This window comes from Dermacentor variabilis, chromosome 1 (genome assembly GCF_050947875.1).
Source record: "Dermacentor variabilis isolate Ectoservices chromosome 1, ASM5094787v1, whole genome shotgun sequence".
Classification (NCBI taxonomy): Eukaryota; Metazoa; Arthropoda; class Arachnida; order Ixodida; family Ixodidae; genus Dermacentor; species Dermacentor variabilis.
In genome coordinates, this window is record NC_134568.1 from 186,253,023 (window position 1) to 186,277,383 (window position 24,361).

The following is a 24,361-nucleotide window of genomic DNA, read 5'->3' on the forward strand; positions in this document are numbered from 1 at the left end:
GGCAGTGGATGTTCCACATTCGCTGCCATCCGTTTGCCTACGCCATGTGTAGAGAGTCGAGATAGGCATCAACCGAAAGCTGAGTGTCCAGACCACATACACTGTAGCAGTTATTATGATAGTAGCCATAGTTTTTTCACAGTTACCTTTCTTGTCTCGAAAATCGAGTACAAATTTTTGTTGTTTCCATAGGCTTCCATTGCCGAATCGTTAACCAATCTGGGAACGAAATTCTAGCTTTCCACACTGGGATCATTGGATTTGTCTCTTGTGGATTGTCTTGTAGAACATGTCTGTCAGCTGCCTTTTTCAATAATCTACCTGCAGGTTTAATTATTCGTGAAAAAGCTGCTCGTTGCATTTACAACGCACTAGTATCATGCCGCGGCCGCTTGGGGCACTAGTGGTATGTGTCCTGAAACGCTGGATATGTGAAACACTGTCTAGTGTCCTTTCCAGGATCAGCCTGGAGCCATTGTGCTTGTGCTTAGTGTCAGCTTTCTCATGTTCGGAGGCGGTGTGCTGTACCGATATGAACACTACCGGACTGGGTGATTAGGACATTACCCGTTTTTCTAGTGAACAATATAAGGAAGATGGAGGGTTTTCAGGAGACATCCTCTGTGTGTGGTGGTCTTCCAGATTGATGCAGTGTTCTCTGACATGTAGCTGCATGCTACAGTGTACTGCCATGACCGCTCGATCCAAAAGCACAAGGTGCGGCCCGCTGCGTCGCGCCTGAACGGCGTCTCTGGCCTAGTTCTCCATGCGCCCGCTTCGGCGCCACTGCTCGGGGATGGCTGCTGATAGAGAGCGCATTCACAGCTGCGTCGGCACGCGCGATTTACACTCCAGTCAAGGCGTAAATAATGCGTTTTATATTTAGAAATTGCAGACAAAAGCTTTTAAGTCGTCATTGGAAGTGCTGATTACGCCACAAACGCCAACAGATTGGCACAGGGGTAGAAATCTGTTCTAGAATACGCCTGAACGCTATCCGCGACGGTTGCCCGTACGATGCACGGCCTGGTGATGCACTTCCATCGAGAGGTACTGCTTGAAGCAATCTATCAGTACATTTATTCACTTCTCGTGAGAACGTACGCAACGTAAAAACTTTACGTAGGGAGAACTTGTACCGAGTTTCCCAAGAAATGCAAACTAACTTAGATGAAATAAAAACGCTTATCCAATGCAAATAATCATCAGTAGATTGTTTCTCATGACAACAAAGCATATTGAGTGATGTTAGAGGTTATCTAAGGAGTGCGCCCCTTTTAACGAAGCGGCCTCTGCTTCGAACATGCTCATACCCTTTATTTGAGCACACTTTCCATAAAACACATTCCCGCAGGATTCTTTCATTGTAGGCAGGTTTTTTTTTCCATGAAGTGGCCACTTAGTTGTTGATAAAAACAGCAGCTTTGTCTCCTTTTCCGCTCTTTGTAATACCTGAACAAAGGACTGAATTTTGTTGTTGTTTTCATAAACTAAGAGGCGGTTTGTCATTTCGTCCCGTTCGGACTGCAATTTTTTCAACTCTTCTCCTTGACGGGCAGCGTCTATTTTTTTTTCAATCTCTTGACTGCTTTCTTTGACTGTTCTAGGACGTCCACAATATCTAATGTAGTTTGGCAGACCTGGTCAACAGAAAAACTACGTTCAGAGCATGATTCTAAGGCAGTCTCTGGAACTAGAGCTTCCACCTCGTCGCTGAGACACTTTCGATGGTGGGGCTTTCTCCTGAGCTGCCGCAATTATCGCTTGCCTCAACTACTGTGTGATCAGTAAAGTTTCTCCGATGGCGTTTTTTGGGCTGCACATTCTGTTTTTGCAGGTACTGTGGATATTTGCAAAACACGGTCGGTACTGCATTCGGAAGCAGGAGCCTAAGTGTCATGTTCTTTTTATATTCACTTTCTGTAAAATGCAGGGAACAGACCAGAGACCTATCGCTCGGTTCCCACTTGCTTCCTTTTCCCGACACTCCTTGGCGAGAGAGATTTTTTTGCCACGCTTCTCGATGCTCCAAGTTGCAGGGGAACTCGGGATATGTCATTGTCGGGTCCTTTTTGGCATTTGTGTCGCAGAGTGGCACACAACAGTTGCGCGGCATCGCGCCACATGAACGAGGCTGGCTACGGCACACACCCACACCGAAGAGCCTTAACAAAGCACAGCAAGCACAGGCAAACTTGCTCACACACGCGCACGCGAAAAAGCACGAGATTAGTGCATAGAGCACAAGACAAACACATTCTGACGCGAGAACCAACGCCCGCTTAGCCCCGGCGCGAAGTCGCGAAAGCATCCCCGAGCAGTGGCGCCCTCACCAAGAAAAGTGGTCGCAGCTGTAAACTCGGCCGAGACGCGCCCGCCTATTGTCGGCGGCGCGACGTAGCTGGCCGCACCTTGCTTTGCATCGAGCGGCCGTGGTACTGCCCTCCGTGCTGCTGCCAGTATGAGTTGGACTTTTAGTGTCAATAAGTTGGCAGTACCGGTTTAAATAAACCCCCTGTTCTGTTCCTCCAACTACCCAACCTCGAGCTCATCACCAAGTTAGCAACATGTGTACAGAAAGTTCGGACGATGACGTGGGCCCGCTAGCCTCCGTGTGACGCCCCATTAGCATAGGCCATAGAGTTTCATACAATCGTTACTAGAGGGAACTCTGGCACTGTGATGATCGTTGAGCCACCATGGGAATGATGGGTAGTACATAAATTTGTCTGATCTTCGTACTTGTGGATTCAGATGTTCCTATGGCTTTGTTTATTTACGCTTTATGTGTCTTCATTGTCTTAAATTTCAAAGCTATCCATACTTTTCTAAGGGTGAAATGCTCCACAAGCACGCACGGGTCTCAACACGCTTTCTTGCCCGCAAAAAATTTACGAGGCCGTTCTATGGTGCTTGTTGATGCATGCGTCCGTGGCCTCATGGTTTCTATACTGGGTCTCTGTGCTAGAGGTCCTGTGTTCGAATCCTGCCGTCTTACAAGTTTAATGCCTAATTATTTGATAGTCTAAATTTGTCATTTTCAACATAACAAAGTCGTAGAACCATTTTGAAGCCAGAAGGACGAAGCTTAGGCAAATCTATGTACTTCCCTTAATTCCCATGCTGGCTGAACTGCCCTGATTGCAGCTCCCACAGCACTAGCCCCAGAGTTCCCTTTAGTAATTACTGTATGGAACTCTATGGCATAGGCCAGCTTCCCGTTTCGAGGCGCATAGGTGGCGTAGACTAAGGCGCGACTCTCAGTGTGACGCCTAATTCCGAGACCACAATTCCCAAATCCAACAATATTGTGTATAAAGTTGTGTTATTCAATAAATGCAAATACACTGAACATAACACTAAAGTATGTGGACAAAATATAGTAAAACATTATTAACTAAAGCACTGCTGCCTTGAACTATTGGATAATCTGAGCAATTTTCCTGCCGACGTGTCAATTCCATGTGCTTTTTAAAACCCCTTATCTCAAAAAGGTTTTGCTCCAGATATCTCGAAGTCTCAATTGTGAAAATAACAGGAAAGCCACTACCAATAGGTTTCAATTCTTTGTGTGCAACTGCGATATCGGCAAAAGAAAACCGAATTCTGCAGCCACAGCAATTTATTATTAGCAGCATCAACAAACTTGGCATGTGCTTTCTGGTTGCGCAATTTTTTGTAGGATGCTAACGTCACTCTCGATGACATGTGCTTCTTCCACACATTGTGCTGTGCAGTCGAAGGTCATGTCAGAGAAAGCAATCAGTGCCCTCAGCAGCCATTCTTATTTCCCCCATAAATAAGGTAACAACACGTGACCTCCACCAAACTCCACCAAGGGCAACTACTTTGTTTTCCTGCCCTTTTTCACTTGGAGCCGAGCACACCTCTGCAATTTGCGCTGTGCAACCAGTGCCCAACCATTGATAGTTTGCCCCATGATTGAGAGGAAAGAATAACATGAGTTCCACAAAACTTTGCAGTGTATCTAAGATTTTTGGGGACTCTCTTGATATCAGTACATTTCGCACGCTACGTGCATGTTGCCTAGGAAACAGGGTGGCCATGCTCCCTGCTCTTTCTTTGCCCATTCTTTCTATCATTGCATGTGTGCAGGGAGTAAAGTCAAGTTGCTGAGGCATGGAAGATTGATCAGTTGAGAATATTGCTGGCTTTTGTTCATGATTTCATTAGTCTTGAAGCTCTGCTTATCTGGAATTTTTTTTTCAGTATGTACAGCTTCTAGTATTTGAAGACCATTTTTGTGTCACCCAATGCAAGCCACCACCTTAGGCCACTTTAGGCTGCATGGTCCAAAGAAATTGCACAGAGGTCTAAAGATACTGCTAGCCTATGCAAGGGGTTGCATGTGGTGTATCAGCATTTGTGAAATATCAAGAACCATATTGCTATGCAGCACTAAATGGACAAGTTATGTAATAGAGTTACTGATCCTCAGTTTTGATGTTGCTTTTTCTTCATGTCGGATATTTGTTGAGTGTTAGGATGCCTGTAGAATGAGAGAAGGGAAACCGAGGGTCTTGATTTTTGTTAATCATGGCCATATAAAGCCAACAGGCAATGAACCCAAGGAAAGCATAGGGGAAATTAGCTTTGACTGGAATATAAATGTAGAAAATAATGAACAAAAGGGACATGAAAGATAACTTGCTGCTGGGTGCAATTGTCCAATGATTCCCGCTAGAATAATTGGACCAGAAAGGGTAAGAGCATAGGACAATGTTTTTTGGCAGTTTCTTTAATGTGCTAATAATCGCAATTATTATCATCATAATCCCACATTACTGCTTTAGTCCGCTTGAGTAAACTAAGGAACCTATAAATTTTCTACAAAACTAGGTTTTAGAAAACTTTTTATTTTGACTGTGTGTTCCAAACCCACATTGCTGAAAGCCTGAAATTGGGAAGAGGGTGAGTGCAAAGAAGGCCCCTGTGTTGTTCCCTTCCTCTAGATGTTGGAATTTTCACCTGTGACCACCCACTGCCATTTCCCAGTGGCTATGGCTTTGCACTGCTGAGCTTGAGGGTGCGGGTTCAATCCCAGTCGCAGTTACTTTATTCTATTAGGGTGAAATGGAAAAATGCCTCTGTACCGTGCATTAGGTGTGCGTTAAAGAGCCATAGGTGGTCAAAATTAATCCTGAGCATTCCACCACGACGTGCCTCATAGAGATGTAAAATTTCATGAAATTTTGAGGGTAGTGAGAAAAACTGGTTTCTTTCATGTTTCTTTTTCAGAAAAATATGAAAAATTGAAAAAAATGACTACTGTGGCACAGCGCTATGAAAAAACGGACACATTTCTCTAACACTGAAAAGAATATAATTGTTAGATTATTGCATCACAAAAGTCCCAGCAGAGCTTCCGTGTTCAAAATTTAGGCACATGTTCATGTCAAGGCATTGGTTTCACATCAAAGTGTCAAGACCAACATTTGTATCAATCTGTGTCCAATGCATTTCCGCTTGATGCATCAACGCTTTGCTGTGAAGCAGATGAAGCCTTCTGGACATTGAGGTTTGAGTGCACGTACACAAGTTTTTGCACGCTATCCCCTGCAGGCTTGTTGCATAGCTTGGCGTGCACATTTCCAAACTCGGACTAGTTTCTTTTGCATGCCACAGAAGACGGGGGAATCTGCAGTACGCGACAGGCAAGGAGGCTCAAGGGTTGGTGGAAGCAAAGCCTTTGCCACCACGTGAATGGATCCTGGTGCTTTGCAAACTCGCAAACTCCGTTTGGTCAAATTTTTAAACAAGTAGAAAGAGTTGCATCGCAACAGAATTCTGCGGGGAAGCTCTGTTCTTGCTTTTTCCTTTTTCCAATTTTATCCTGGCTGAAAAAAAAATTTCCCAAAATTTTCGGTTTTTTCAACCTCTTACATTTCTAGTGACTCATAATCTAATTGTGGTTTTTGGCACATATAAAACCCCAGAATTACATTCAGTTCACCTCTGGCCTTTGTAAATTTTATGAACTCTAGTCCCTAAGCACTTTGGACCTACTGCTTTGGGAGTTGAAGCAAGTGTTCACCTTAACTGTGTCTGTCATGAATAGGCTTGACTGTAGTCGAACATGGAGGTGCCAGGTTCTGGAAAGTGATGCTCACAGTATATTTCAAAATCTGAAGTTCATTAACGAAACAGCCGAGATTATATTTGTTTCCCTTCAGGCTTATACACATGTTAGATGTGATAGATTTGTGTAATTAAGCCAACAGTAACGTAATAAGTTTGAAAAGTGTTTGTTGCTGGTTTATGTTTGTGTTGAATCCATTAATTTATTGTTTGTGACCTACTTTTCAGCTGCAGCTACTCCTGCGGGTGTAGTACGAGTTCTGAACCTGAAAACAGGCGAGCGCCTCCTTGTTAAAGGATTCAGAGGCCAGATTCGTGACATGGCCTTTGCACGACTTGCAACCACAGTGATGCTGGCTATAGTGGATGAGTTTGGGACATTGTGTGTATATGAGGTTCACGAGAACACGTCGACTCTTTTGATGAAGGTGACTTCAATATTTTTGTTTTCCTCTTGTGTTGTGTTGCTTGCAGAGTTATATGGAAAAGGCCTGAAAGAGCTGGGATAACCAGGCTATTTAGTTGTTAGTCACATAAACTTTTCATCATGTGCAGCATAAATGTGAAAGGTATTTTGCAATGTTGATGTAACAAGAAGCATCTTCCTGTTTCTCTTAGGTTGAGCGGCCAGCTGATGAAGAATCAAGTGAATATCGCCGTGTAGTATGGTGTCCATATGTGCCAGATGATGGTGCAAGAGGTGGCAACAGTGCAGAGGAAGACAACTCAAAATTCCTAGTGGCAACGAACCACGAAGAGGTCATTTGAGATTTTTTGCTATGTATCTGACTCTTCTTGAGTTGCAGCAGTGTTGATCTTTTGTAGCAGTGAATATTTAGTTACCTGTTGTTGCCTCTTTGTCGAATTGAGTTAAAACCAAATTTTCTAGCCTGAATCATGCATCTCGTGTTAAGCTGCACATTTCCAACAGCAAGTTGTCAAAATTGGAGCACATTCTGTGCTGTAGAAAATTTGTATTTGAATTATTTGTATTTCTTTTTTCAGTTCAGTTTTACTTCTATTTATTCGAATGTAGTGTCAATCTGGCGACACTCACTGGTGGCAAAATGAAGTGTTCTGCATACTGTGTGAGAAGGAAAGGTGCTCAGAGTTGTTATATTTCAATGGGTACACCAGGTGCTAATGCCAGCGGCAGCAGATATTTTAATGGCCTTTGGCTTCACTGCTTCTGCTGGAGCTTCAATGAAAGCATTCTGCTCAGTGCTCATGTGCTTCATTTTTGCAAATATTCAAAACTTTGGTGCTGGAAGTAATTTTCGGCTTCCATAGAAACATCTTGGGCATGTATTGTTGCAATTTAGTGAGTATCAATGTGAATTGTGGCTTTAGAAAGCTCTGTATTAGCCTTCATCATTATATTGGCCTTTTTCACGCTGGTGCAGATGCCTAATGTGGCACATTGGGGTTTATCATCACATATTGACTTGGGTTTCATGCAAGCATTAAATTTGCAAATGCAAGGATGACCATTTGATAGTTTCAAACCATTTTTCTGTGGTGATTTATCACTGCCAGTCATCATTATTTTTGAAGGTTGGCGAGTGTCTATGTAATACATTTAGCTGCATTTTGTCGTATATTCATACAACTCTTTATAGTTAGTGCCACATAGTGACACCAGCTCATGTTGCTTAGTGAATATATAATTTGATTGTGAAAGAAACGTTTCAGTAGATATATAAAAACGGAAACATAATGTGTATTTTGAGTATTACGTACCCATCTAGTTATTCTCGCTGTGTTCAATGTGGGAAAAACACGACTTTAATTACTCATGCACCACTCAACATGGTATGGAGTAACATTGTGTTCGAATCATTGCAGACCAGAAATGTGAACCAAGAAGGTTTAACCTCTGGGACCCCTTATATACAGTCGAACCCGACTATATCGAACAATTTCTGGACACGATATAGTTACAATGAGTATATATCGCAAAAATTACGCTTACATCAAACAAAAATAGCAGCGACACCCGATATATCGAACGTCAAGCGGCGGAAAGTGCCCCCGGGAGTTGGCTTTCCCTCGCGGTTGCGGAGAAAACCCCGCTGCGCTGCTCCATCCAACCGCTCTCCCTACCGTGACCGCGCCCGACCGCGCTGCCTCAGACGAGCCGTCGGCACCCCCCCTGCAAAAAACGATCCTGGCCCGCCCACAGCGCTTGCTCAGACAGCCAATCAGATGCTCTTGCGCCCTCGTCGTGCAAGATGGCGAAAGTGCGAGTTGTCTGGCTGTTTTTGTGTGCGCCTTGTAGGCCTTCTCCCACAGTGTTGCTGTGATGAAGCGGCAGCATTTGCCTTTCGTCGTGAAGCTCGCAATCATAAATCGTGTCGAACGCGGTGAGAAGTCGGATGTCCCCGCAGAGTACAAGATTCCGAGGAGCACTCTCGGCACGATCTTGAAGAATAAGGGGGAGATTAGGGCTAAAGCGTCCAAACTCGCGACCCGGTGCCCGTGGCGCCCGACCCGTACGCACGGCCGCGTACGAGTGGTTAATCTGAAATTGCTTCAGCCGTGCCGACTTCCGCGTGGTCGGTGATGACCGTAAATTTTGATGAATGCGACGAAGCCGTTGCCAGTGTTGCCGAAGTTTGGAGCGAACTGTCAAAATTTCCAGAAGCTGTTGACAAATCAATGGTGGATGAGTTTGTGAGCGCAAATGATGTGTCGCGACCACGGGAGATCCCGAAAACGAAGACTACATTGCCAACATCGTACCGAGCACAAGTGAAAGTGGGCACAATGAGGAAAGCAACGATGGTCCCACATCCTCCGAAATGATTGGTGCGCTCGCAATAGTCCAGTGCTTCTGCGCGAATGCGGAAAGTTGCTGCTTCAGCTGCTCCGACTCCTTAATGTGGAAAAGTGCGTGCGTCGCAGGCAGCGAAATTGCCAAAGCAGAAGAAAATGCAGAACTATTTCGTGCGAAACTAAGCTAGTTTAATCAATAACGTGATTTTATAAATGGTATGTGCTTTTACGACGTCCAATTATTTAGCAGGCTTATATCGAATTATGTTCTATATCGAACTGATAGGCGTTTTTTTGCGAGTTCGATATAGCCGGGTTCGACTGTATTACATTGCATGTTGTGGTTATGATGTGGGATACATGCGCAACAGTATGAAAATGATTGAATCATATTCATGCTGCCAGCTTTCAAGAAAATGGACACTAATTTGATGTAGACCGTTGTGCCATCACAGACAATGAAAAGCAACCATAAAGTGTTTTCTAAATCCCGCGATATACCGTCAAAATTCTAGATGGAGCGTCAATATGGCAACCCACCACACAATGTTGCGTCTTCATCAAAAACTGTTTTTACCATAAAAAACATGGAGATGGCTACTTTGTCGCTTTAGATAGAAATTCTGCTTCTGGCATCCAACAGTGGTAATTACAGTTTTTCTCATTTGAAACGTGCCAGTCAATAATAAGGACTGACTGAAAAGTGACTGTCCTTGAGCTACCTTCAAGTCTCAGGTGGTTCAGTCACATGCCAGCTGCATGTCACATATGGGCGAGGCAATTCTGATAGTGCGGTGAATACGACAAAATATTTCGGTATGCCTGAACAAGGCCAGAAATGCTGTGCTGCAAGAGTTCCCATAGGAACCTTGTTAGCAGTCTGCTCGAGTAGACAGCGTAAGCTGCCAGAGCTGAAAAAGTGACAGGCAATGGAAGAAATAAACAATTTACACTTTATGGAGCATCATGTTTCATCGAAGCTCTTATAAATTAGAATGGGATGCTCAAGTCGTAAGAAAACTGCACTGTAATATCAGACAAATACATGTTGCCATGTCACCATCCCTGACATGGAACACAACATCGAGTTCTCAGAGTTGCCAACTAGGCTGAACACTCCTTGTGCAGGTGCATTGTTACAGGAGCACTGCAGAAATTAGTTGTCATCCCAGCAAGGCCAGACGTTTGACTTGCAGCCATATGATGTGAGACGGTTCACCTCCATCCAAGTCAAAGAATGTACAGTGAGGAAATGTTTGGATGTAAAGGCATTGTTACAGTAGACACTCAATTTTTTATTTAACAATTCCACAGACTCCGCTCTCTTGTAGCAAATGGTGTGAAAATGTTTTTTTCATCCAAATACTTCAGAGTATTCAAGTTTTACTTGCAAGTACAACACTTTCCAACTAATTGGGTAAACAGGAAGTAAGGATAAAGCAAAATAAAAACAAAATGAGGCGTCACTGTTGTGCGTACTGTGCCTATTTTGCTATCCAAAGCAGGAAAAAAAAAAGGACATTAAGGACTGCTCTGAAATATACCACTAATATGCAAGTAGAACTTAAGCAAATCTCATGTAAACATTGTAGTAATTGCATGTAATCTGTAAACTTGCATATTCTCTGATAGAATGCATTTTAGTGTACAGTTACTCATGTGTAAAATAATGTTAAAGTTCAAGCAGCGCTTGCCACATTTGGTAGAATGCAACTTTCTTTAAAAAAACCAATTTCATTCAGATCAGTTCAGTGGCTGTTTGAGTGCACTCCTGTGTTTCACATGCATATGAATGGGGAAATCGGAGTTGGCCCTAAGGTAAATCATCGTTCTAACAGACTTCGTCTTTCCAGAGAGTTAACTCTTTAGTTTCACTGCACTGGACACACCTCAGTTCAAATTAATTGTAATTGCTAAGTCACCTTAACCCCTTAAGTGTTTTGGGTGAGCTCAGCTCGTGTACACGATCCTGGTTTTTTGTTTTGGACGAGCTCAGCTCCTTAACAGCAATAATCCCATTGTCAGAGTGAATTGGATGAACTCTGCATGGCCACTTCGTTTTTATTCTACATTTTAAACGCTGTGGGGTTCTCCTCCGTGCTCTTGGGACAAAGGAACGACAACACAGTAGTGCAAACAGTCACAAGGGCATTTATTACACCTTTATTGCACCTTTCATAGATCAATGCCTGCTAGCTGAGTTGCTATCCACAAAACATGCCGATGGGCGCGCGACAAATCTAGAAGTCCGACTCACCGCGACCGGATAGCGAGCGAATATGTTCGCCCCATGCTGGATCCCAACGCCTGGTCGTTCGCGCGTACGGTCACGCGAATGGTGGCGCGTTCCGAGACGGTCTCGTAGAAGCATGGGTCGGCGCACGCGCGGCACGTTCGTCCTGCTCGCTGTCCCGAACCCGAGAGAGTGCCTTGTCTTCCGGCGCCCAAGTAGCCCCGCCTGTCGGCGGCGTTAGCAGCGCAACACTCGCGCCGTCTCTCGTACTGTGCCTCAACCACTCCGACCGCCGCGGGCGCCAGGCCACGCCGCGAAGCCCGATTACAAGAGACGCGCTATGTGGGAAAAACATCAGGGGACGCGTGAGAGTCGCGCATCCCCACATCCCCCAACCTTAAATCACTACATATTCCAGTGAAACATGTCACATGGTCTAACATCAACCCGTGCTTCGCGAACAAGATAGTACATGCAACAGTGGCCGCTCTGAGGAAATGTCCACACGCTGTCCATAACATGCGAGCCCACACTGTCCCTGGGTACACCGCTGGCGTCCGCCGGTCACAGCAGCAGCTTTGCAGACTCGACGGCACGATCCTAGGCCAGGACTTCGGAGATGACGACGCAGTAGTCGGTACGAGCAAGCATCGCTCGCGCCGACGCGCACTGCTGGCAAGAGCCGCCGTAGCTGTCGGTGACCGCCGGCTCTTTTGTCCGCCGCCGAGGGTTGTGAGCTGGATGCAGGAGGCCGCCGAAGTCGCTGCGCCGAACTGGCCACAGCATCACCATCGCCCGGGGTGGCTCGATCGTAGTCCGGAGCAGCAGCGCAGACGATATGCAGGTGACAGCAAGCCAGGGGTGACTCCGTTCACACTGCGTACACTCAACACACTCGGCAAACACTAACGTAGTGCGAGGGAGAGGAATTCTGCATGCGCATCGCACCACGTGGTACGATGTTCAACTCAGCTAGCAAAAGATCGGGCAGCTACTCAGATGCTAAGTTCACGTGAACGAAGCTCGCTTTCTTGAGTCGAACGAGTAATTTCAATTCGTGCGAGGCTAAATAGAATGAGGGAAGCAACTTGCAGCACCTCAACGCCACGGTCCACCAGGTTGTGTCCCTCCATGTGTGACAGGCAGCTTCGTAAAGCCTTAGGCCTAAAGCGTCGCTACCCTGACAACAACCGGCATCCAGAAACAACACCCAAAATGAGCGCAAAACAGGCAGCTACGAGGAGACGTCAGCTCTGTGAGGTGGTCTTACTCTGCTCGGTGCACACAGCATCCGAGTTGACGGCGCCCACCGTCCCAGACTGTGTCGGAGCGCCCGGTGCCAGGCCGCAATACCAGTCAGCTCGTAGCGGCACCCGTGGCCCGCAGCCACCCGGCTCCCAGAGCCGCGACTTTATTAGAGTCAAAGAGATAGGAGACGCTATTTACATAAGAAATTCGGACCACCCACGAGGCTTCCGTACTCACTCGCTTCAGGCTTGGCAATGCTCCGCGGGCGCTGATCCTCGCTCTCCCAGGAGGCAAACCACGTGGCTCTCGTATCGACGAATGTCATTAAAAAAACACTTGCGAAAAGGCTTAGCATGTTGACATGTTCAAACACACTACAGCCACTGTCGCCTCGTTCAAGAAAGCACGCCGCCAACGCTAGCGATCAAAATCCACGCTAGCCCTACGCTTCGGTTCAAACAAAGGTCTCGAACAAAGCAAACCTGTTACATCTATCGTCCGATGCTCCGAGAGGCCCCACGTTGGGCGCCAGATGTGGGGTTCTCCTCCGTGCTCTTGGGACAAAGGAACGACAACACAGTAGTGCAAACAGTCACAAGGGCATTTATTGCACCTTTATTGCACCTTTCATAGATCAATGCCTGCTAGCCGAGTTGTTATGCCGATGGGCGTGCGACAAATCTAGAAGTCCGACTGACCGCGACCGGATAGCGAGCGAATATGTTCGCCCCATGCTGGATCCCAACGCCTGGTCGTTCATGCGTACGGTCACACGAATGGTGGCGCGTTCCAAGGCGGCCACGCGAGACTGTCTCACAGAAGCGTGGGTCGGCGCACGCGCGGCACGGCACGTCCGTCCTGCTCGCTGTCCCGAACCCAAGAGAGAGCGCCTTGTCTTCCGGCGCCCAAGAAGCCCCGCCTGTCGGCGGCGTTAGCAGCGCAACACTCGCGCCGTCTCTCGTACTGTGCCTCAACCACTCCGACCGTCGCGGGCGCCAGGCCACGCCGCGAAGCCGGATTGCAGGAGACGCGCTATGCGGGAAAAACATCAGGGGCGCGTGAGAGACTCGCATCCCCACAACACAGTGCCTGTGTTTATCGCATTTTTTGAATCAACTGCTTTTAGAGCGCAGCTCCTGGGTGGCTGCTCCTTCGTCGGCGTTGTCCCTCGTAACCGCGTGAACAGGCAGAGCGAAAGATGAAAACGAATGTGGAGCGCCGCAGAAGTTGAAAGACAGCGATAGTGAAAGAGAGTGCGAAGAGGAAAGCAGAGGAGGAGGGTGCAGCAAAACCATGAGGTGGAAATCGGAGGAGGAGGGTATGGTGAAAGTGTGAGAAGAAAGGCGTAGTGCCGCACAAGACAGGCTTTGCAGCTACGATGGCTGCGAGATGGCGCCAAAGTAGCGCACGATGTCTCTATAGAAACAAAGCGCTGCATGAGCGGAGATCTGTCTGTGGCAGCTGCTGTGAATCGTGTCCACGTGTCACCCACATGCTGCCTCTTGCGGTCTCCCCATTAGTGAGGCAGTTGTGCCATATTTCACTTCGTTTGCAACATGCCGCACTAGGCAGATTGTCCGCATCAGCCTTTTGGCAGTGGCTGCCTGACAGCTCGCATGTGAGTCATGCGTGCAAAAGAAAGCCGCTGCTCAACTATGACAGTGAAAGTGAGGGTGAAAGCGATGCACTAGTTTTGTTCTTCGAGCAATGAGGATTTCGAGCGAAGCATTTTTTCTCGTTTGTCTGTACCGTTTGTGGCAATGACATGTACATCTATAGTGCATATGGAAGAGGTAAAGCATAATGCAAATTGGTTGAAAAACCTTTAGAAGTGTTTTCGTTCTAGTGAAGTTTGAAAATGAGCCATTAAAAAAACCCTGTAATTTCAGGTCACTTTTGGTGAAAATAATGAAACACTTGAGGGGGTATTTCTGCGGCTGACCTTCACAAAGCCCGCCAAAAGTTGGGCATCATGTCATACGCATCAATCTAAGGTATCATTATATTTAAAGGGGCACTGAAACACTTTTTGAGCATAGTGCTCGATCCATTAACACTGCTACTGGGAATATGCGCGCTAAATAATAATCAAATGCAGGGAGTCTGCAACCTCACACAATAGATTTCTTGCTTTGACCTGGTGCTTCACAGCCCCCGCATTTTTTTCTGCTGCATGTTAGAACATCACAGGTCCCATTGATACTAGCCAGCCAAGGCTTGCAAATGCTTGCCCATCCTTTCCGATATTCTAGGAAACAGAGAAGCAGTGATTGTTAACTTTCTTGTTGCCCCTGGGCAACAAGACAAGAAAGAAGCTGTAGAAAGGCCCCAGTTGAGAGGAACTGATGCGTTGATGGAGAAGGTAAACTTAGAGCTCACATTGCCGTTAGTATTAAATCCTTTTAAAAAGTGTCTTCGAAGATATGCTCATTGAGAGCCACTCGTTTCAGTGTGTTTCCTAGGCTTCAAGAAGAGTGCTTCAGTGCCTCTTCAAGTTTCATTTCTGATTTCGTGGAACTGGAAAAAATGCCAAATTATCCAAACGTTTTATATTTTCCAGGAATTTTTTTTTGAAGCCACAATTTTTGTGATCTTGTGCAAATAAGCACTTGCAAGGGCAAGGGCTCGAGATTTTCTTTGCTTTGTTGCAGCGTTACTTCACCTGCTTCTTTATCCAAGTAGATGTGCTTTTCACTCTTGCATGGCTTTTTTTTTTATTGCTCATTAATTTTGTTTTTGCAGTTGTAGTAGTTAATAGCCTTATCTCTTTTACAGGCAGAAGTATGGAATGTTGGCCACATAGTAACTCAATATGGAACGAGAACATTGACTGTGCCTCAGGTTCGTGCAGGACTTCAGAGGATCATCGAGCACACAAAGGCAGGTTCTTTGTAACTTGGTGGAAATACATACTTAACATGATCATTACCTCTTGAACTTATTGTAGTGATTGTTGAGCTGGCGTCCTAAATTCAGTTTTATATAGGGGTTCCGCCATATTGTGGCGTCTTCTATGTGGGAAAAAGTTCTGAGAGACGTACTGAAGTAATTTAAGTCAGCATAGCCAAAGTTTCTGCTTGTGCTGAGGTGGACGGAGCACCCAGCGTGAGGTGTGTGCATGTGATTGAGAGTAAGTTGTGCTGTTAACTTTGACAAGCACTATAACTGTTATCTTTAATAACATTGCCTGGCTACCTCGTTGTTGGATGAGATTTTTGTCCACAAAATGAAATAGTTCTTGTCGAGTGGTTGAGCATCCGAAGCACTGGTTGATGCTGGGTTATAAATTGGTTTCTTCTACATATGGCCCATGCATGCGGCATCATCATGAGAGGTCTTATTGTGGCATTTGTCTGTTGTGATCCTCATTGGATTGCGGCTTTACTGGGTAGAAAGGCAGGCAGTGCCGAAGCACCTCATACCCTTGACCTCATACGGGAGGCCAATGTAGACGCAGCATAGTGATTTCAAGTCTACTAAACTTGAAATACGTGAGAACTATGCTGGTGGCTGGCGCAGATCTTTTATAATGATTGGCACTTAGATGTTTCGAGGTTGCACTGGGTTGGCCATACGCGAGCACTCTACCCTGATGGCACTCCTCATCATGCCAGTATTCTGAGACATCATTCAGCTGTGTTTAGTTCCCACCCTAAGCGAGCACATAGTGAGAAGATTTTGCACTTCATACTGGCAATGCTCAGATGCAAGCTTTATAGAGTGAAAACCCCTGTACAGCCAAATTAGTTCATAACACATATGCGCACTGTGGCTGATGATGCACTTTGCACATTTGCAAAGCCAAGAGAAATTTCTGCACACTGTAGTTACCGCTGCACCGACCGAAAGGCTACACAGTGGTTCTTCGACGATCTTGTAGGAACTGACATCCCATCATGGAGAACGGGCTAAAACATTTCCTACTCATTCCGGTGCATGCGACAGCAACACATTCAAGCAGCGCCACATTTGCTTGCACAAGCCGGAGACGAGGAAAGGCTCGCTGCGCATCCTTTCTTTCTTGCCCAATGAAAAGGTCTATATTCTATTGGTAAAGCTGCGTTAAGCACTTGATTTGTGCTTGCCCATGTGTGTGTTTCATCATGACCTGGCTTATCATGCTGTCGTGTGCCTTCAAGTTTTAGCCATCAGTAAGGTGTGGTATCACGGCAATACAGTGAAACCTCGTTAAACCGTAGTTGGCCGGAGCTCCGGAAAGGTACGTACTAAACGGTAGTACTGTTTAACCGAATAGCATGAGATCGCCCACTTACCTGTCGAAAACGGAACTTAGAGAGAGTGCGATGAAAGGGAAAAAAACATGCAGTACTTATTCAGTTCGCGCGACAAAAGCGTTATTTTCGTTTGATGCCGTGGCGGCCTAGCACGCCGACGACAGCGGCCTCAAACTTACTGAAGCTGCGTGCCAGCTTTTCAGCCAGCCCCCTCTTCTCGGCAAACACTCGCATGGCAGATTCCTCGTTGGCGTTACGTATTCACCGTGCACGTGCGCAGTAGTGCTGCAGAAGTCCCGGGGGCGCCTTTTTCATTACGGGTGCCGGAGTTTGGAATAATTTTCATTTGGAATGGAGTTACGTTATCACGCCCCTATTGTCGTCGCGACAATTGCATTCGGGAGGCTGACGCAACGCGCAGCTTATGCCACTGTCGGGCCTGAATCGCCCGTGCTATCGCTTTCCGTGTCGTCCTCGTCACTGTCGCTAGTCGACACTTCGGCAACAACAGAGGCAACGATGGCGAAAAGTCGAACCTCGTAGCCGACATATCTTCGCGGTCGCAGCAGCGCTGCCGAGCAACTTCTTCGCATTCCAAATGCCACACACTGTAGTCAACAGCAGATCCCTGTTGCATGTCAGCGCCGACTTCTTCGTGTCACGTTCGATAGCACGGACGATGTCTAATTTTTCTTCTATGCTGAGCACCCGGCGTATTTTTTATCCAAGCTTCGGAACGACGCGAGTCCTCGCTTGCACGACGCCATAACGCTCTCTGGCACCGCGTCGAAATGATGTTGATGTTGATGTGGCTTCACGTGCAAACGCACAGGGCACTTGGAGGCCGTTGTTCCGATCTCTGAGGCGTGTTGTTCTGCCGGGCCGCCCGATGGAGACGGTGCAGCGCCGTGTTTGCGCGACGAAAAGTTCAAACGCTACGTTTTAACCAATGCGTACGCAGTAAGCTGGTACGGTTTATGCGGATACGAAACACATTATGTTCAATGGCCGCTGAATCGGGGATTTGACTTTACTACTTTTAAAACGAAACTACTGTTTAAGCGGGTACGGTTTAACGAGGTTTTACTGTATCTCTACTGTAATTGCATGAATAAAATGAGAGCTTTTTCAAAATTATTTTTTGTTGTGGCCAGAATAAAATTCATTCCCATTTCCGCCGCCTCATGTTCCATAATGAAGTGAGCAACTTTTAGCAACTAAGCTATTGAAATAAAATCTCAGTGGCTGTTAGTGTAGATTTGTATGTAATTTAGCAAGAGCACAACTCAGTGCAATGAAATGAAATGGGTGCAATTTTGCTTGTGTGTCAACTCCACTGTCCAGTGGTCTAATTCATTGCAACTGTGTTTTGCCATAATTTTCAATTCGCACATAATTGCTTGGCACATACGCATCTGGACCCTCAGAACAATGCGTCTTGTTCGTTTTTTAGCTTTCTATCATAACATGATGATACTGCTACTTTAGTTTTTGCATGCTTGCCAATTTCGCACGTAAATATGAAGCAGTAATGAATTGCCTTTTGTGCTATGCCAAAATATTTGTTTATAAGCCTAAATACTGTAGGTGTGCACTCTACATGATTAGTTGGGGGTATAATTAGAGTATATTTTTGTCCCTCTTGAGTAATACAAACTCGCCATCTTGTTATCTCGTGCAAATACAGTCCCAGATTGAGTTAGTCAGAAGGGTATTCTATCCCAAGCCTTATTTTATTTTTTTTAAAGCAAAGCTTTAATTGGCGTTTCCTTAGACTTTCCCACTGCTGCTGCTGCTGCTACTGCTGCTGTCCGGCACATCGTGTCAGGGGTGGTTCAGAGCGTGTATATACATGGAAGGAGCGTGGCAGAGAAGAAGAGAGACTCGAAGAACTCTTTTAAACCACACTGTGTCAAATGTGCACAATGCCCTCTACATTAGCCTCTTGACAGCAGAAGTTATCCGTGCCCCCCCAAAGTGCTTGCCTTTCTACCAACGTGCAAGTCCAGAGAGAAGGTAGATAGAATGGAAGAGAGGGCAGGGAATGGGTAGAACCGACTGCAAAACGAGTGAATAACAACCTTACCACACACGCACGCGCGCGCGCACACGCACGCACGCACACACACACACACACACACACACACACACACACTTAAGCCATCAGTAAGGTGTTGCATCACGGCAATATCTCTTCTGTAATTGCATGACTAAAATGAGAGCTTTTTAAAAATTTTTTGTTGTGGCCAGAATAAAGTTCATCCCCCTTTCCTGCTGATGCTGAGAAAAATGCTGACAAAAAGGAAGCTCTATGTCTCCTCCAAAGTGCAATGTTTCTTGCTTGTTTTTCACATTCCTTCCCATGGGTGCTGTACCTGTTTCACTAGAGGTTGTGGGGATTCGCGACTCACGCGTCCCCTGATATGTTTTCCCACATAGCTCCCATCTCCTGTAATCCGGCCTCACCGCGTAGTTCGGTGCCAGCGGCAGTCGGTCTGGTTGAAGCGCATTGCGAGAGATGGCCCGACTGTGGCTGTGCTAACGCCACAGTCGGGGTTACTTGGGTGCAAAAAGGAGAAGGCTCTTCCGCTTTGGCTTGGGGTCGGAAAGCGGTGCGGATGTTCCGCGTGCTATTAGATTTGGAGGTCGTAGTTGTAGGAAGGACCTTGACTCTTCGTCGGGACTTAGGCGATCAGGGTTTATTTACAGTATTTACATCTTAGACAAGAGATACATTTACATAGTCTAGCGTGGCTCCGATATGGAGCCCGCAAGACGAAGCATACAGCAATCGAGCACACCGCTCATGAGTACATTTCGGGCACGACAACGAGCACCCGCTAGCAGCCGACAACCACTGCTTATAGGCACTCCATTCGACGTCATCGTTCGACGTCATAATAGACTACGCGCCTTTTGGAGGAGGAGGGCTCACACACACATGCCGCACAGGTTTCAGTGCTCTCTCGAGTGCAGATGACCTTTGCAGCGCAGTAGTCGTGGCATCCATTGTCCTGCGTCCCCGTAGTCAGGTGGTCACGCCCGAACCCAGCTGGCGCCTCTACATTCCAGAGCTGCCGTAGTCCGCAGTTCTCCAAAGGAGCTTCACGGTTCGTTAGCACTGTCCTCGCTGATTCTCTGAAGGGCGCCACCACCCCGGATTGATCGAGGCACCTGCAACGGGCTGAAATAGCTGCAGGCCGACCCTAACAGAGCGCGCGTTGATCCATCCTTCTGCGAGACTGTCTCGCGAAGCCTACCTCGGAATGGACAAACACGATCGTTCGAACGCGCCACCGTTCACGTGACCGTACGCGTGAACGACCCGGTGTTGGTGTCCAGCATGGTGAGAACATATTTGCTCATTATCCGGTCGCGGTGAGTCGAACTTCAACGATTTGTCGCGTGCCCATCGGTATGTTTTGTGTATAGCAACTCGGCTAGCAGGCTTTAGTCTATAAAAGGTGCATTAAATGCCCTTGTGATTGCTTCCAGTACTGTGTTGTCGTTCCTTTGTCCCAAGAGCATGGGTGAGAACCCTACAAGGTGGACACCTGAACTACTCCAAAGCATAAGCGCGCGTAAACGTCACCATCTGGAAAGTGCAATGTGCGACCAATGTGTCATCCTCGTCAGTTGAGGAGGTTACATTTCTCCGCATGCGTAGCTTGTTCGGCCACAGAAAGAAGTGTGCACAGAAAGAAGGTAGGAAGACGGAAGAGGCGCACCTCTGTTGCTAGGCGACACTTGTCAGCGAGGAGCACGCACTCGCTGACAAGGGTTGCACTGTAGCGTCCGCTTGGTGCACCTTGTCGTCTGTTAGCCTACTGTTTGGGCTGCCGTGAAGGACACACGGAAATTTGAGAATCCGCAGATTTCTGAATATTTCATAGTACTGAGGCGTTAACATGACATGGAAACTGAACAACGACCGTTATTCCGAAATGTTCGGTATTTGGAAGTTTGTAGTACTGAAATATTTTTACATTGAAACCATAAAAAGTCCGCACATGATTTCTGAAAAGATGGTTAATGTGGTGTTTGCACTAACGAGCTTTCACTGTAATTGATATCAAATAGGCTACATTAGGTGTTAGGTTTGGTCATTAGTGGGTGGTGCCATGCCTGTTATTAAATCTTGTCATGCATTTGTGCATTTGGGTTTTACTGGGATCATTAATTGAGGGCTTCTGTAAAGTAGTTTTCTTTTTCTTTGTCTTCATTTTGTTTCCTACTGTAGCCAATCATTGATGCTGCATTTGCACCTGATGGTACAGCACTTGCCACTGCTGGCGCTGATGGGCAGGTGCGGTTCTTCCAAGTGTATATGCAGGACCCTGATGCAACACCCAGGTATGGTAATCTAATTTTATTCTTGCTTTCTGTAGGCAGGTGGCTTGTGCGTGTTGTGTAAGTGTGGGGTTATAAAAAATTACTTCTTTAAACTATTTGAATGCAGTTTGCACAGTTAGAGAATTTTAGTGCATCCGGTATTCTGGCAAGCGCAGGTGGTTTGCTGGTGCGGCCAGATTGGTGGTGCCAGCTGGTGGCGCAAAGCTCAGCCACACAAACACAAAGCTAATTACTATATTCTGCTTAGCTTCTGGTGTAAATTTTCGACAGCGGCGTAATTGTGTTCACAATTGCGCTGCTGACAAAAATTTGCACCAGCAGCGAAGCAGGATATGGTGGGCTACTGCAGTTTTAGCTCTGTGTTTGTCTGGTTGAACTCTAAGCCACCAAGCGGCTGCACCGGTCCGGCCGCTCACGTTTACGCCCCAGAAATCCGGCAATCTGCCCAAAATCTGCCCAAACCGCCCCCGTTTGCCGGACTAGCGCACAGGCTAAAAGTCTCTAATGTATTTTAAACTAGCCGATTTCAGAAATGCAATCATTTTTCTTATGATAATTAAATGGCCCTCAGACATTTTTGATGGCCACTTATTTTATTGTACAAGCATCCAGTAGCAGTATGCCAAGGTAGGATGGCACATGTATGTACTTGAGTAGAACTTGTTGCTGGGCAAGTTGGTTGGGATCTAAAGAATACATTGTTGCGCCAAAAAAGGAAAATAAAGACTTGGGAAGGAAGAGTACTCAATCTGTCGTTTCGTACTCTTCCTTCCCAAGTCTTTATTTTCCTTTTTTGGCGCAACAATGTATTCTTTAGATGTATGTACTTATTAGGTTTTTGACCTTCTCTGTTGTGTTCACGTCTAGGTGTCTTCATCGATGGTCCCCACACAACCAAAAGCCTGTGACTTGCCTGTTCTTTTTGGACAATTTGAAGGCTTGCAATCCAGAGTAAGCTCAGCCTGTTTACTTTTGATGTAATGAACACATAGCAAGTTTTTGTTAGTATGCTTATGGCACGATGGTAGATACGGGTGTCTTTGGGCACATACTACAATAGGTATTTCACCGAATGGCTGTTCATGCTACATTACCTAGTTCCTACATGCACAATACCATATTTTTTTGCATGCACCAAATATTGAAAAGGTTTAACAGTAAAGTTGGGTAGATTATATGTGAATTTTGCATTAAAAATTGGCCTCATGGCAGCGCGGCGCATGCTGCCATGAAGCCACGCCTCAAGGCAAAGTTTTCCGGCATTCAAAGTTTTTATGTCTCCTAAGGAAACTTGTCCTATCCCTACAACTGCCTGTTGAAGCTCTCTTCTACCCTCCTTCATGGTTGCCCTTTTCTCATCTTTAGGGGTCGCCATTTTGCATTTAGCAGTTAGTTCACTGGTTCTGCGTCACGATGCGACGTCACATCTTCCACTTCCGGTTGTTTTGGAGCCTGCCCCCGCCCGCGCGAAACGTCTCTGCTAGCGGCTTGGCCGTCAACCCCCGAGAGCTATCGAAGCAGCGTGCGTTGCGAGCATTCTGTCGTAGCGCCGAACGTGTCTTGTATTCCGGTAATCATACACTAGCAGAACGTTTCGAGGGAACGGTGGAGGCATAAACTCAAGCTGATGAAGGAACTTTAGCATTAGACGTACGTGAGCTGCCTGATCCGTCTCTACGGTCCAGGCTCCCATTGGCGCTGAGCTTAACCAGCCAAAGAAAGAGCTAATATTGGTCTAACCAAGTGTAAAACATTTTAAACATTTACAAAAACAGTGTATTAATGATTAGACTCCTGCAAAAAATTTGCACCAGCAGCAAAGCAGAATACATTTTGTTACTGTTGCTGTCTGTGGTTGAGCTCTATGCCACCAGGTGGCTGCACCGTTCATACCATTCATATTTGCGCTTCTGTTCATCCCCTTAAACGACACGCAAGGGGACACGGCCAGGCCCTGTCCCCTTGTGCTTGCGGTTACCCTAATACCGGACTCGCGAAATGCTATTGCATTAGCAATCTTCTGGTGTAAAGTGACAGACGCAATCACGCAAATCCTGGCGCCCATGGGATAGCGGTAGTCCAATGCGCTGCAGCCAGTGCGCTCGTCTACTGGCTTGCAGAGGGACACGATGTCGCAGCTTGACATATTGCCAGTCTCTGCGTTTGCAGTCCACAATGCAACAAAGTCGAATCATAGCGCTCGTGAAAAGACAGATCGACACTGACGGCGGAGCTCTCGTCAAAGACGGAGCACGTTGTAACACAAGCAGATGACATTTGCTAGGTGCCGGAAGTGCTAAATTGTACTGAAATAATTGTTCTTATGCATTCTCTTTATGTTACTTTCTTTTTATAAAAACAAATTAACTAACATTCCAACTATTACAAACATCATTTGTTTACCAAAAAGTTGGAAAAATTATCAATCACGCACCCTGGTCAGCCAATCGGATAGCTCGCCCCACTGACGTCATATGGGGGATTTCCGTCATATGGGTAGGGGCGGCTTAAAATTCCGCCGAGCAGTGTGCTGCGATAGGCAGCGATGTGCATTTTTAAAACCTTATAATAAATTACACGCTTTATGCGGAGCACTTAGATGTATCAATTAATGATCAGAAGGACCTACTGTAACGACTCAGTACGTTTATAGAAAATTGTCAAAATCGTTTCAGGTTCCCTTTACGATGTGTCCAAACAAGAGATGCAGCTCTCACTATCGTCAGTGCTTTTTCTAGGCCTAATTGCTTACTTGAGGTGAAGAAATGTCCACGAACACTACAATTCCAGCCTTGAAAAAGGTGGCTGTTGTTGCTGCAGCTGTCTCACTCTGCTTTTCTTTCTTTTTCTTTCATAGTGGCCGGACGACAATTGAATTGTGCCATAATAAACCACTACACAGTTGATGACCGATAATTTTGACTTGACGGGGAGTGCCAAAACATCCGAGTAATCAGAAGTGCACAATACCTGGTTAGCCAGAAAAGAAGTGACATTAGTCTACAAGTGGCAAAAAAAAAATTTGCCGTGTTCTGTGGGAGTTCCACTCTGTGTGCAGCTAGGGCTGAAGGCGAGCTCCGGATCTGGCCCCACGCAGTCGCTTCGTGGTACTCCCAACGCGTAGCGCGAGAATCGCGGCTACGCCGGGTCCGAACGAATAAGGCAACCAGCGGCGTAAACGGTAATAATGTTTATTGCTATTAGCAATAACGAACACTCGCAGAGGGCGTCCTCTCAGTAATAGTAGTAAATAGGCTTGCCTCGTTGCCTGGGTGGGTCAGACAAATGAGATCACTCACGGGTTGCGGCAGGTGCTTTCGTCCAGGCGGTCCAGGTGTCCGGCGCCCCAAGAGAGAGAGTATCCCTCGGTGGCGCGCTTTTATGCCTTTTCACCTTTTTGCGAGGGGAAGTCCTCCTC

At 46.4% G+C, this 24,361-nt stretch overlaps 1 protein-coding gene across 7 annotated transcripts in view; it reads left to right on the forward strand.

Annotated features, from left to right (window-relative positions):
- The window catches only part of Ge-1 (Enhancer of mRNA-decapping protein 4 homolog Ge-1), a 233,969-nt gene that overhangs the window by 57,388 nt on the left and 152,220 nt on the right, over nucleotides 1–24,361 (forward strand). For all 7 annotated transcript variants that reach the window (XM_075701139.1, XM_075701157.1, XM_075701106.1 and 4 more), the window contains exons 5-9: nucleotides 6,328–6,527; nucleotides 6,718–6,858; nucleotides 15,131–15,235; nucleotides 20,831–20,943; nucleotides 21,811–21,894. In XM_075701139.1, coding sequence (XP_075557254.1) covers nucleotides 6,328–6,527; nucleotides 6,718–6,858; nucleotides 15,131–15,235; nucleotides 20,831–20,943; nucleotides 21,811–21,894 — 643 coding nt within the window. The remainder of the gene's footprint in view (nucleotides 1–6,327; nucleotides 6,528–6,717; nucleotides 6,859–15,130; nucleotides 15,236–20,830; nucleotides 20,944–21,810; nucleotides 21,895–24,361) is intronic.